The 15,088-nt window shown below is 33.1% G+C and overlaps 1 protein-coding gene across 2 annotated transcripts; it reads left to right on the plus strand.

The window, feature by feature from the left end:
* Positions 1-10,365: 10,365 nt before the first annotated feature.
* On the plus strand, positions 10,366-13,599 carry LOC131621431 (ankyrin repeat-containing protein At5g02620-like). 2 transcript variants are annotated; one of them, XM_058892477.1, is made up of 4 exons: positions 10,366-10,604; positions 10,764-11,254; positions 11,994-12,403; positions 12,497-13,599. In XM_058892477.1, the coding sequence occupies exons 2-4, from the start codon at positions 10,864-10,866 to the stop codon at positions 13,373-13,375; spliced, it is 1,680 nt and encodes a 559-aa protein (XP_058748460.1). In that variant the 5' UTR covers positions 10,366-10,604; positions 10,764-10,863; the 3' UTR covers positions 13,376-13,599. The 2 variants fall into 2 exon arrangements, with proteins under 2 accessions (XP_058748460.1, XP_058748459.1); XM_058892476.1 differs by having other exon boundaries at positions 10,366-10,587.
* The last annotated feature ends 1,489 nt before the right edge of the window (positions 13,600-15,088 follow it).

Here is a 15,088-nt window from a genome sequence, read left to right on the forward strand (position 1 = left end):
AATATTAACGAAAACACAGAGTTATTGATTAAAATATTAAATATTAACGGGGACACGAAGTTATGATCCAAATTTTGAATATTAAGGGAAACACGAAGTTATTGATCTAAATATTTAATTTTTGAATATTAACGGGAACACAAAGTTATTAACAAAATATTGAATATTAAATAAAACACGAAGTTACTGATAATTTTTTGGAATATTAACATAAACATTAAGTTACTGATAAATTTTTTAAACATTAACGGGAACAAATTTGAAATATTAACGGGAACACGGAGTTATTGATCAAAATAATGAATACTAATGGGAACACGGAGTTACTGATCAAAATAATAAATATTAACGAGAGCATGGAATTATTGATGAAAATACTGAATATTAACGGGAACAAATTTGTAATATTAACGAAAATACAAAGTTACTGATCAAAATAATGAATGTTACCGGGAACATGAATTTACTGATCAAAATATTGAATATTAACGGGAACATGAAGTTACTTAATAAAATATTGAATATTAACGAGAACATGAATTAGTCATCAAAATATTTAATATTAACGAAATCACACATTTTCTTTACACATATTATTTCTCAATGGAACCTCTAAATTTTTTAAGTGCATCCTTCTAAAACAATATAAACTTTATTTTCTTAATTATTTTTTTATTTTCAATATTCGATGTTTTTAATATTAGTATTTTTATAACTTTACCCATTTTAATCAACATTTAGTCTTTTACTAATACCTTTTTTTTTCTCTCAACCACAATGCGCGAACACGACGGGTACCCGTGCAAACGCACGGGTAAGACACTAGTTATAAATAAAATAAGTGGTTCATAACATAAAATTTTGCGGTTAATTCAATGATTAAATTGATTAATGGTGCATCTTATATTTGTATAACAAAATATTGAAAAAAAGAATTAAGTTTAAAAAAAAACACCATTCATATTAGAAATAGACTAAACAATGCCAGGTGTAGGTTTTGGTGTCAAATTTGGATTAACATATCATAGTTATATTAGAATCATCCAATAAAAAATATTGGCCGATGAGTCCTTTCTCTACTTGTTTTTTTTTTTATTGTTGTATCTAAAGCTGTCAAAATAGGTTAGTCCATATGGGTCGGCCCGCTAGGTCCGAAAAAATATAGGGTTTGGACATTAAAATTAGAGTCCATATTTTTCAGAGCCTTTTTAGTCTAGTCCTAAAAAGTCCGCTACCCATTAGGGCCGCGGGTAGCCCATTAGGCCCGCATAATCATAAAATTTAAAAAATATATATTAATATTTGGAAAATGCTTATTAGTAAGAAAATAGAAAAACAAGAAATGCAAGAATAAATCTCAACCATCCATTATCACCACAATCTCCATGATCCCTATTAAAAAAGAAGTTAAATTTAAAATTAATTTAAAATTCTCCACTAAAATAATGAGACATATTCATTCTTGCTTTTCTTCTTCAAATTCCTTCGTACTAAATAGCACTACTCTTAATATTTATATTGTTTACTCCAAAATGTCATGTTGATTTTTCTCTCCTCACTATATTTTATCTCTATTCTATTCGATCTTTCACTTTTAAATATAATACATTAATATAATCAACATTCTTAGATTGTATTATATTAGTTTTTTCGTTATTTTAAATATTTAAGTATTATTTTATACAATTTGGACATATTTTAAATTTAAAAACACATTATAGTATTTATAGGAGATAATAGAGTACTTAAAAATATATTATGTTTAAAATACTATAATTTTTAATTTTTGTTATAATAAATATTATGGAGTTTTTATTTTAATTTTTTTAATTAAAAAAACCCGTTTAGGGGCAGGTAGCCCGAAGCTCATCTAGAGTTGGGCTCGGGTAGTAATTCTCGAGCCCATATTAAACCGGACCTTTTTGGCCGAGTCCAAAAAAGCTCAGGGTCCGCCAGGACCGATCCGTTTAGGGCCGGGTAGCCCATTTTAACAACTCTAGTTGTATCCTTGTTTTTCTGATTTAGCATGTTCTTTGATTTCTCATGTACACACAATATAAAATCAAGTTTTGTCTATAGGAAAAAATATAGCAATCACAACCGATATTTATATCTAGTATTCCGAATCTCTCCATAGATATTCGGGGCATTTGCAAGTAATCTAAAAAAACTATTAAACATGTTTAAACAAAAAAAAAATCTTACAATAACTACAGAAAAATTTGACAACAATGCTAATATTAAAATCACAACTGATGCAGAGAACAAAGATGATATAAATTTACAACATATACAAAAGTTGGGAAATTTTCTAATTAAGACTCTGGCATCTAAAAAGAAAGGGCGAAGTGTCGTTATAGAAGGTCTCAACTCCTTTGAGAATTAATGAAAAATTTCACTCCCGCTAGGTGATGATCCTAATGGTAGTGACAAGGTTGCTTAATCCACATCGTTATAATTTGCAGATTAACTTGATCTTGTAAAATCAAAAATCTCTAGCACACTTTGATAATCCTAGTGATGGTGACATGGTTGGTGAATTCGCATCATTCCATTTGCATATGACATTCAATAATCTCTCTCACCCTCTAATGGTCCTAGTGGTGGCATCAAGATTGGTGACATCGTCGTCATTTAGAGATGAGTTCGAAACGTAGATAAATTGGGTTCGGCATATACTAGTTTTGTTTATATTATTGGATAATATGAGGTATAAAGGTTATATCGGTTCAGTCTAGATTCACCCATTATTCGATCATTGGTTTTATTATTTAAAAAATGACACTATCAATTTTCCACTTAAATCAAATTTTATGTTTTAATTTGGGTTTGGTTGATCAGATTCATTGAATTACCTAACGCATATACATCCCTAATTACATAGATAAAACCAAAAAAATGCGAAGTATAGATAAAACTAAAAAAATCATATATTATAATATAATGGTGACGACAACCCTATGCTCGTAGAAACCATGGCTCCCCTCAAAGCTATTGAAATTGCTATCGCTTGTTGTTTTAGGGAGGTGCATTTTGAGACGGATAACCTCAACCTCGATTGAATGATGGTTGAAGACGAAAAACCCATAACAATATGAGGAATGGTGGTTAGAATCATTAAGACGAAGATGAAGCTACTCAAAAATATAGGGTACTAGTGCCAAGCGCAAAAACAACATTATCGCTCACCATACATGCGAAAGACGAAAGGGAATTTCTTAATGCACCCTATACTTCTCTAGCACGCCACTTAAAAACATATTATTGCCCTGAGGTTTCAGAGATGCCACCAAACGTATATTGATGAGTCTTTTATTCCAGAGATAAAAATTCATAAACCCTCTTGAAATGTATTCCAGGAGTGTTATGAAGCTGAAGCAGAAAAAATAGAATTGAAAAACCACATGTTAAAAAAATAAAATTACCATTGATATCATAAAATCAATAATACATAAGAGATTTTAACATAGATTAAATATTACATTTTAATAAATAGTTGGACGTTGCAACATCTTGATAATATTATCGATGGATCTTGAAACAGTCGCATCCTGTAACACCCCATTTTTAATTATTTAATCGTCGCATGTTATTTTAATTGTTTGGTCTTGTTAAGGGTGTGGAGTCCATAGTGGGACAGGTAGACTGGAAATGTAGGTAATAATTATGTGATATAAGTAATAATAGTTTTATTTTTATTATTATAATTACTATCATTATTATTATTATTATTATTATTATTTTTATGCTTATTATTGATATTATTATTATTATTATTATTAATAGAATAATAGAATGAATATTTAGTGATTTATTAAATAATTATTTAATTAGGGAAGGGTAAGGTTGGAATTAAGTATTAGAGGTCTAAGGGTTAGTATTGGAATAAAAAGAGAATTATAAGTTGAGAAAAGGAAGAGTTACGTTAAAAAGTGAAAAACATCGTAGAAGTGAGAAGAGGAAGAAGAACAAGCTAGAGAGGAAGATCAAGGGAGAACTAGGGCAATTTCAAGAATCAATCTCCGTAGGATTTTCTGAGCAATTTCGAGGTAAGGGGGGTTTCCATGCTATTATTCTTGATATGGGTTTAGGTATAATGATATCATTTGGGGTTTTGGGGATTTGTCGTTGAGATAATTTTGATGATTGTTGATTTTTGATTTATGAATTCTATGTTGTTATGATGATTGTTGTTGGAATGATAATTGGTTGCAATTGTTGTTATGAGATTGTATGATTATGAAGTGTATGATGTAAATGTGTTGTTGTTGCGTGTTCGCGTGTCAGAGTCGGAATGAAGTTACGAACAATTTTGAAAAGGGATTTTGTTCTTGAAATTGCTAGAATTGAAATGTTAGGGTTTGGATTTGGATTCAAAACTTTTGTGCTAGAAATCATGTTTTAAGGTTCCTAATTGTTGATACATGATAGATATAGGTTGCTATGTATTTAATTTGTATTATAGTGATGTTTAGATGAGATTTTGAGGGGATTTGAGTGGGAACCCGAGAGCTGTTCGCAGAAAAAATGCAGGGTTTTTATAAAACTTCAAAAATTCATAACTTGAGTTTCGGGTGTCCGTTTGACTCACCGTTCGAACCTGGAGAAACCTAATATAGTGTACTTTATTGTAAAAATTGTTTCAAGTCCTAGAATTAAATTTAAATAAGGTCTAATGTACTTTTAAGGTGTCAGTGTAAAATGTCGGTGTCGGGTTTGTTAAAATACTTTGAAAAATCATAACTTTTGTTCCGTGTGTCTGACTCGCGCACCGTTCGAATCGTTGGAAAGCTGTTTTCGTGTACTTTCTGTTAAAATTATTTTCAATACCAGAATTCTAATAATTCGATGTGTTATATGTGTTTCCGTATATGTTACGATGTGTTGAACTGTGAAATGTTGAGTTTGGTTGTGCGAATGTGTGTTGTAGCTGTGAATTGTGATTGCTGTAGGTTTTGACATGTATATGTGATGTGTTGGACATTTATGGTATGATGTAGTGACTGTATGATAGTCATATGAATTGGTAGTTGTTGTATGTTGTTGTTGAATGCATATTATCTATTGTGAATGTGCATATTGTGTTGTGGTAATTCTTTGTGAATTACGGTTAGTGTGTGGCTTACGTGTGATCAAGAGGATCGTGTGATATGCATGTTGTTATTTCTGATTATGCATACTGTGTTGATTGTGCATTGCATAACATAGCATTGAGACTGCTAGGTGAAAATCTATGGTATATGCCTAGTAGGTCCAGACTCAATTGTGGAGTCGTGGTGGAGATAATTCGTTGCTCAGTGGAGTATATGTGAATTATCCGAATTCTTTTAGGAATCGGGTTCGATTGAATGAACCATGAATTGGTGCGGTCATGAAATAGGGATTGTACTTGACCATGAAACAGGGGTCGTGGGTGTGATCATGAAATAGGGGTCACACTGGACCATGAAAAAGGGGTCGAGAGTTCCGACGGGAACTGTGGTCATGAACCACGATGTTTTGGTACCACATGCATTGTGTCAAGTCATTGAGTCACATTGCATTGTCATTATTATTATTATATGTTTGTTGAGTTGTGATTGGGAGGGACATGTGTGTCGTGATATGTTCATTGTGGAGTTGCATAAATGAATGGATCTGTGATGACTTGTTTATGATATTGTGAATGATGCGTTAATTTATACTGTGATGAATGTTTGAATAAATGAAGTTTGTATATGCAGTGTGATGTTATGTGAACATGAACCACGACCTGTGAATTATGTTATTATATCTGTTCCTATATCTTTTGTAATGGTATGTGAGTACTCACCCTTTCTGCTGATATTTCCCTTACCATGGGAAATGGGCAGGTACTCAAGAATAGCAGTGGAAGTCCAGGATAGCTTTATGGAAGTCTTCCGTGTTGTTAGTTCGAGTCGCTCTGATACGTAACACGGGATGTTTTTGGGATTATTTTATTTGTTATTTTTAATTGAATTTTGTTACGTATCTATTTTTTATTCAAATATTTGAGGACCACGATTTTATGTGGAGTTTTGGAATAAGTTGGCAAATGTGCCGTGATTATTTTTAAATAAAATAATATTTCCGCTGTTTTTATTGATTAATGAGAAATGAATAGATGAAGTAATTGAGACTTCATATTCTGTTTGGTTTGAAATAATGTGACATTCCACTTGTGTTTGTGAACTCTGATAAATTTTTATTATTTTACCGTATTTTTATAGAATGGGAAAGTGGGGTGTTACACATCCAGCTTGATCGGAACTTTTGATTCTAAACAGAAAAAAGTTCTCCACATAGACCTTGAATCAGCAGAGGTCTTCAGTTCATAGTTGTTGAACTCAATCTTCCCTTCTTTGTCAACGGATGGCGAGCAGTACTCAATCTTCATAATTTTGCGATTGTCGTCATATGGTAGAAGTTCCTGCAGTGTGTATTGCAGATCTTCAAGAGGGGAGTACTCAATGATCTTAAATTCTCTTGAGGGTGTCACACCGTTAAAGTGAACATTTCTCATATTCCAAATGATGTTCATTCTGGTGTAATGTGTATTGGTATGAAAAAAATGATAAGTGCCCTATATTTATAATAGTTGTATACTGATATGGACCTCATAAATTCTATCATGTACCAGGGCACGTTCCAAAAATGCATCTCCGATAACACCCTTTATTTCGGAGATGTATTTACTGAACCTTTCCTGGCATATCAGAATAGATTATAACAAAATAAGAACATGTAATCAATGAAAAAATTTTGACAAACTTCAAAATGTATAGATTAGACATCATAACACATTAATACAATGATACTTACAAAAAAGTGATAAATAAATGATAAAATGAACCGAACGACTTGTCCCCGGCCAAATCTACAATTATTGGTGCTAACACCTTTAACATTTGTTTATTAGTTTCTCTTTCAATCTTGCTCAATTTGATGAACTCTTCCATCCTTTCTACAAACTTGTCCGTCCAAGTCTCATTTTTGGTTGTTAAATGAGTTGTCCACTCTGGTGATGTAAGTGGTATAGGGCATTCCAATTTCAAATAAACTTGAACAAAATGTTGCAGATTTGAAACTCATCCAACACAGATAATATGATCATTTATATTTGGAGGTGGTGCAATCCGCAATGGAAAAAAAGTTTCTGAGAAACCGTATCTTGTAAGATCAATACACACTCTATCATACGCACTTGTTATGAGATGCCCTATTTCAGGGAAGCTCATCCACTTATCCTCCAATGCAGGTCCACTAATGCAAGGAAGAAGAGAGTGATAATTTTTTTTAAAATTTCTTTATTCACGTATAGTTGTGTATATAATTCTTTATTGCCCCTACAATCTTGGATAAGTTGATGGCGCACAAGTGTGTGATCCTCTTCTCCTTTACCAAGCAAACTAGAAACAACTCGAAAAAAGCAATTGCCGTCACCCTTGACATGGATAACCCGTTTAATGTATTTATGCATAAAAACTGGCGTCTCCTCAATGAATGAGATTTTTAGTGGAGGGTGAAGGAGGTGGTTTACTTATGGGAGCTCCTTTGGAAACACTTTTTTGAGATTTCGGAGTTTGTGAATCGAGAAAGATGTTGTCAACGTGTTCAAAATATAAAGGAGATTGTATCGTAGAGTTGTCACTCGTTGTAGGTTTGACATTCTTAGGTGCTCCTTTTGTTTTTTCTGGTTGAGAGGGTGGTTTCAAGTCTGCGGTCTCCGGATATGAAATTTTTCACAATTTCTCTTTGATGTGGAGTTTCATATTGTCATCGACTTTTAAAAATCTATATTGTATCAAGATACGTGCGTTCGGTTGCTAGATACATAATTGTTATCATCTAGAAGTTTCAAGAGGTGTTGCATTTTAGATCTATTCCCCCTCAGCGCTAATTAAGTTTGATAACGCCTATTGTACACTTGTTTGATATTTGTGATATTCCCGGGTCTTTTATGCTTCAAGGTTGTAAGTATGTTTTCGATTGCACCAAATTCAATCTCATGTCAGAAACACATTCCTTCTCTTCTGGCACGAGATGGCATGCAATTGGATGACCAGCTAACTTTTCATACAAATCATGGTTATGTAAATCATCTATTACATTAAATCGACATTTATTATTTGTCAACCGATAACCGCGCAACTTAAAGGGACACTCACATTTTCTTAAATCGATTTCTTCTTGTTTGAAGTTCCAAAGAGGAGGCCTATATTTCCCACTCCTTTTGAATGTCAATGTCACAAATGCACTTCTTCTATCCGAATCATTATCATACCCTCCGATTACAACACCAAACCCCAGTTTTGATGCCTGTGTATGAATCCAATGGAGCATGTGATCACGAAATTCAAACTCTTGTTCATTTCTAAAATGGTTGCCAACATCTACCTCTTTCACAATTACAAGTGAAACATCCCGAGACACAATAGGTTTGTGAAAAACATCAGAATGCACCATATCTAATGAAAACAAAAATATAAAATACTAAGAAACATCTAAAACAGAAAACAAACTGCTGAAAAATCAGAACATACGGTTTCCAGAAATAAATCTTCGGATGAGTTCATAAAGAATTATGAAATACACGTATGCAGACAACGTAACTATTTTCAGCTTCAAAACATGATTAATGTGAGCAATAAGGGTTAAAATAAATGAAATTTACCTTAAATTTCAACTTCTTTTGCTCTTTTTGATTTGATGAAACACAAGAATATAGTTTTAGAGTGAAAATCCTAATTGAGAGTGGAAAAATTTATGGGAAAAACTGGAAATGAGGTTTGATCCTGTAGGTGGGTGTTTTTAGCAATAACACATTTGATTTTTACAAAGATGCATCTCCGAAATAAATTGACATGCAAAGGTGACATATTTCTAAAACTCACGCTTTAAATATTCGGATATACATCTCTTTATAACTCTTTGGAATGGACAATAGACAATTTATTTGATACTATTTTACAAGATGTATCTCCGAAATAAAATTAATTTTAACTGTTGGGTGAATTAATTTTTGCTCGTTGACGTGTTATAGAAAAGGTATGTCCAAAAATATATTTCCCAAAACTAAAGGACATTTTTCAATTATGCATAGAATTCTTTTCCACCTCATAGGATGGATTAAGAAATTCCCAAGACGAAAACAACAAGGTCTGGAATGAAGATACTCCACATTGCATCCAAGCCCAAGCACGTTTCGAGTTAAGGCCGAGTTGTTAATTTTTCGGCTTTTGTAATAAAAAATAGAAAAAAGGATATGCACTGACAGTGTAAAATAGTTTTACACTGTCAACCAATCACCACCATGTATCACGTCAAGTCACCCTGATATTTTTAAATTAATTGTGTGACATGGATAATTGATAAATTTTCATTGGATGATAGTGTAAAACTATTTTACACTGTTAGTGCACTACCATTAACCTCAATAAAAAAATATAAAAGATAAATTCGCAATAATAAATTTTAGGCTTAATACATATTTTAGTCTCTTAACTTTATTTAATGTTCCACTTTAGTCCCTTAACTAAAAAATGTTATAAGTTAGTCCTTTAACTTCATTTCTATTACATTATTTGGTCACTTCCGTCAATTTATGGCAAAAAAAACATTTAGTTCTAGTGACGTGGATATACAACAAGGCTTAAGACCCAAATGTGACTCAACATTTATACTATAAAATTGAGTTTTCACTTAAGTTTATGTTCAACTAAGTTGAACAAAAACTTAAGTGAAAACTTTATTTTATAGTATAAATATTGAGTCACATTGGGACTTTGAGCCTTGTTGTACATCCGCTTCATCATAACTTAACGTTTTTTATTTTGCTAGAATTTGACAGAAGGGCCAAATAAAATAACAGAAGTGAAGTTAAGGGACTAACTTGTAACGTTTTTTAGTTAGAGGACTAAAATAAAATATTAAATTAAGGCAAGGGACTTAGGGACTATATATGCCCTAAGTTTTAAGTATTTGTCTAGAAAAAAGCAATAAATTTTTTTGAAAAATAAATAAATAAATAAATAATAATAATAATAATAATAATAATAATAAATAAATAGTAATAATAATAAATAAATAATAATAATAATAATAATAAATAATAATAATAATAATAATAATAATAATAATAATAATAATAATAATAATAATAATAATAATAATAATAATAATAATAATAATAATAATAATAATAATTCCCATAAATATATTTAACCTTGTAGATTTTTATAGTAATAAAACTTGTATTGTTTGATTTCCATCCAACGGTGGTATGTAGAAACACCTAATGCAGAAAATTATACTTTGGTGTTAACTGTTAATGGCATTTCCATTGGCGCCAATAGAAATAAAGAACAAAAAAAGAACAATTATCCTCTGCGTGGTTGTTCTGTTATTTCTGTTTCTCCTCATTTCTGCGTCTTTTGTCTCTCTCTTTCAAACATAGATTTTTCCGACACCATCACCAACCACACCACCTTTGCCAACCTTGTTTCCTTAAAAATCATTGTTTTCACGGTGGTTATACAAAGAAGCTATATACCATAAGGGTTGAGGAGGTTCTTTCTTCAACCCCAGGTTTTTTTCTTCTTCAAGTTCGTTTCTTTTCTCTTTTTCCATCTTGCCCGTTTCGTTACATTTTCCATAATCATCATCATCATCATTCAACCAATACAATAAATGAACCCATTTTAGCTTTTTTTTTTATTGTTTTTTAACCCAATTTTTATAATTTATTTTTGTGTTTTTATCAGATTCCACAATGATTTTGATGATCATTTTCCCCTGTGAATTGTTGTGATGTGAAAGATGCTTGTGGGTTTTGCATGAAGGTTGTGATATATAACAACTAGCATGCATCAAAAGATAGAAAAATTGAAGATGGGTGAAATCAAGATGGTGTCGCCAATGGCGCAGACACAGGCTATGTCTGTGAGCACGCCGAGGAAGAAAATGACAAAACAATTGACAGGAAAAAGGGATGATACACATTTGCATTCTGCGGCAAGAGCGGGGAATTTGGAAGTTGTGAGAGAAACCCTTAAAGGTGCTGAAGAAGATGGGTTGGTTGAATTGTTGGCTAGGCAGAATCAAGATGATGAAACGGCTCTTTATGTTGCGGCTGAATATGGTTATGTTGATGTTGTTAGGGAAATGATTCAATATTATGATCTTGCTGAGGCTGGAATTAAAGCCAGAAATGGTTTTGATGCGTTTCATATTGCTGCTAAACAAGGAGATATAGGTATGTTTTTCTTCGGTTTCGATGAATTTTTATCTTATTGTTTTGTTTGTTTGATCACCATCTTTCACATTGCTGGAATTAAAATGTCAAATTCGTGGTTGTTTTCGTTAAGAGTCTCACGTTGAAATAGATATATTTCGAACATGAGTTTATAAGTGAGAGACAATTTTCACCTTATAAGTCTGTTTCGTAACGTTGAATTAGACTTGTTCGGTTAGGAATTAGAGATGAGATGTGAGATAGTGAAGTTGTCTGTTGCCGCGGTGGATCAATACTTCTGATGCAGCAGATCGGATGCAGCAGAAAGGGCTGAGACGTGAAGTTAGCACTTCAACGCCAAAGCCAATGAGAGAAATCAGAAGTAATGTATGAGTGAGAATGAATTTGAATACCTGAAATGACGCGCTTTACCTTTATATTCAAGAGTGGTTGAAACCGTTTGTGCATGATGCGGCGTGCTGTGCGGACGGTGATTGATACGTTGGAGGGCAAAATTGTCTGCTTCTGGTTAGATCGAAGGTCTACCCGCTCTGGGCGTCTTTCAACTCGAGGTTCACTTTGGGCCTTTTTCTATTGGCCTTGCGAACGGCCCAAAACAAGACTCAACTCAAATTCTAAGATGTTATCAGATATTTTCCAAGATACATTCGGATGTGTACTATCACGAGTCCGTTATCGGATACTTATATTTGAGTCTGAAGAGTATCTCATTATCTAATTCATGTTCATCTTGTTGCAGATGTATTGACGATCCTAATGGAAGTTCATCCAGAATTGTCAATGACAGTGGATCCATCAAACACAACAGCTTTGCACACAGCCGCAGCACAAGGACATATTGAAATAGTAAATTTCCTATTGGAAGCAGGAAGTAGCTTAGCAACCATTGCTAAAAGTAACGGTAAAACCGCTCTTCATTCTGCCGCAAGAAACGGACATTTGGAGGTTGTGAAAGCACTTCTTGAGAAAGAGCCTGGTGTTGCAATAAGGACTGATAAAAAGGGCCAAACAGCACTTCACATGGCTGTTAAGGGACAAAATCTTGATGTAGTGGAAGAATTGATAAAATCCGGTCCTTCATCGATAAACATGGTTGATACTAAAGGAAACACAGCATTGCATATAGCAACCAGGAAAGCCAGGGCTCAGGTAAATCATACAGCTTATAGTTAGTTATACATGTTTTATGATAAGCGCTTATTTAATAAGCACTTAATCAACATTGTGAATTTGTTTGTACAGATTGTAAAGATGCTTCTAGCACAAAAGGAAACAGATACAAATGTTGTTAATAGATCAGGCGAAACCGCGGTAGACACTGCTGAGAAAATAGGGAACCAAGAGGTTAGAGCCATTCTATTAGACCATGGAGTTCAAAGTGCGAAAACCATAAAACCACAAGGAACAACAACAGCTCGCGAGCTAAAACAAACCGTCAGCGACATAAAAAACGAGGTACATTACCAACTAGAACACACCCGACAAACACGAAAACGCGTACAAGGAATCGCGAAACGGATCAACAAAATGCATACAGAAGGACTCGACAATGCAATAAACTCAACAACCGTTGTTGCAGTACTAATAGCAACGGTTGCATTTGCCGCGATTTTCACCGTCCCTGGTCAATTTGTGGACGATCCAAAAAATATTCCACCGGGGATGACACTCGGTGAAGCGAATATAGCGCCAGAAGCACCGTTTATAATATTTTTCGTGTTTGATTCAATCGCGCTCTTCATTTCTCTGGCTGTTGTGATAGTTCAAACGTCGGTCGTGGTTATAGAAAGCAAGGCGAAGAAACAAATGATGGCGATTATCAATAAGCTAATGTGGTTGGCTTGTGTGCTTATTTCTGTGTCATTTTTGGCATTGTCATTTATTGTGGTTGGAAAGGAAGAAAAATGGATGGCAATATGTGTTACCATTATAGGGACAACTATAATGGCAACAACATTGGGAACTATGTGTTATTGGGTGATTAGGCATAGAATTGAGGCCAAAAATTTGAAGAACATAAGGAAATCTTCATTGGATAGTAGTGCAAAGTCATTCTCTGTGGCTCCTTTATCAGATTCGGAGTTGATAAACAATGACTTTAAGAAAATGTATGCTATTTAGGAGAGTTATACTAACATTGTTTTCCTTATTCATTTTTTTTCTTCTGATTCTTTAATGTATAGCACCAGACTTGATGGAACTATGTCCAACTAAGGTGGAATTTCAAATGTATATCTCTCAAGAAATGGCTATATATGTAAACAAAAACAGTGTACTACTAACCAGATGATACTATAGTAAATAGTCTCATTCATTCCAATAGGGGTTGTAAAATCTCTTTTTAACTCGTTAAATCGTCTGATTTTAAGTTTTTAGTTATAGATTGAGTTAAATTGCTTGTAAATTCGAATCTTGATAAAATCAGAGTTGAGCTCAATTTTATGTGTTAATACATAATGAACTCACAAAAATCGGATAGAGTATATCATAATTTTAATCGAATTTACTTGATTTTACACAATTTTATCAAATGATTTTGATGAAACTAAATCGTAGGTTTAACTTTTAACACCTCTAAAAATTTATAAAAGTCTTCAGTTTTGGATAATTTTTTTAATGTATTTATGATTTGATGGGGTAATTTATGTAATTTGATATAAATTTATAAGCAAGATATTATTATATGGTGGTTTGATATATTCAGAGACTCCGATGATACCACTTATTGAGAAATTCATACTTAACCACTCACGCTTGAATTCAACAATCTCTCCCACAAGTGTTCTGATTCATATTAGGATCTCACTTCGCTCCTCTAATAAACATAACAATGACTCTGATACCACTTGTGAAGAGAGTCTATTTTCGACTATTGGAGAAAACATGTGATTTTAGCTTGATTCATGCTTGCTCCTTCGTGAGAAATAATGTGGCTCAAATATTCCACCAAGCGTTGAGAAAAATAGCATGTCCTTTGGGTTCGCAACCAATTTTTTATACAAGAGGATTTGTAGGACTTGACTCGGCTGTAGCATATGTTCCCTCGTAGTGGTACTATACACTAGTATATCATTAAAAAACAAGAACAAGCTTATACAAAAGAGGCTTAAAAACATCATTCATCATTGTTTGAAAGGTTGAAGAAGTGTTCTTTTTTCAAATGGAATCACTAATAATTTATAATGTCTTTCATGGGTCTGAGATGCAGTTTTGTGCACTTTTTCACTACACATACGAAGTTGGTGATATCCCTGATATGAGGATATTCTTTAGAGAAAAAAGCATGCTCTTTGGAGCTCATCTAAAATCTCTTCGATGAAGGAAATGTGAAACATATTTGAAACAGTAGCCTTGTTCAAAACCCAATAGTCAACACATATCCTGCACATACCATTTTTCACTAAGATTGACAGACTCGAATATCATTTGGCTTGAGCGGACAATTCCAGCCTCTAACATATCTTATAATGATGTGAACAGAAGGAAGAACAATTCTTTCCAGAAAAACATATGGTGTGATCTAGTTTTCTTTTAGTTAGCATGCCCTTAAGCTCTTGGAAAATAACATAAGGTGTGATCTTGTTTTGTGATCTTGTTTTCTTTTAGGTAGCATGCCCTTAGGCTCTTGGAACATCTTATCAAAATGAAACAACACCTGTTCCACCTCTTATTTTATGTACAAAACAGTCCAGGAGTTGCTACTCCTTGTCCTTCAAGTGACATGTACAACCCATCTACCTCATGCCTTGACTTGGTAAAAAAATGTTGGCAAAATCCCTGTTGACTTGTCGAGATACTTATTTTGGATTTTGTACTCAGACCCTCCTTTGATTG

The sequence above is a fragment of the Vicia villosa genome, unplaced genomic scaffold (assembly GCF_029867415.1).
Source record: "Vicia villosa cultivar HV-30 ecotype Madison, WI unplaced genomic scaffold, Vvil1.0 ctg.000004F_1_1_1, whole genome shotgun sequence".
NCBI lineage: Eukaryota > Viridiplantae > Streptophyta > Magnoliopsida > Fabales > Fabaceae > Vicia > Vicia villosa.

Bases quoted from the DNA above. Each gene is read 5' to 3' on its own strand.
- LOC131621431 (XM_058892477.1), top strand. From the start codon at position 10,864: ATGCATCAAAAGATAGAAAAATTGAAGATGGGTGAAATCAAGATGGTG. The intron at 11,255-11,993 runs GTATGTTTTTCT...ATCTTGTTGCAG, and splicing joins TGCTAAACAAGGAGATATAG to ATGTATTGACGATCCTAATG. The intron at 12,404-12,496 runs GTAAATCATACA...TTGTTTGTACAG, and splicing joins CCAGGAAAGCCAGGGCTCAG to ATTGTAAAGATGCTTCTAGC.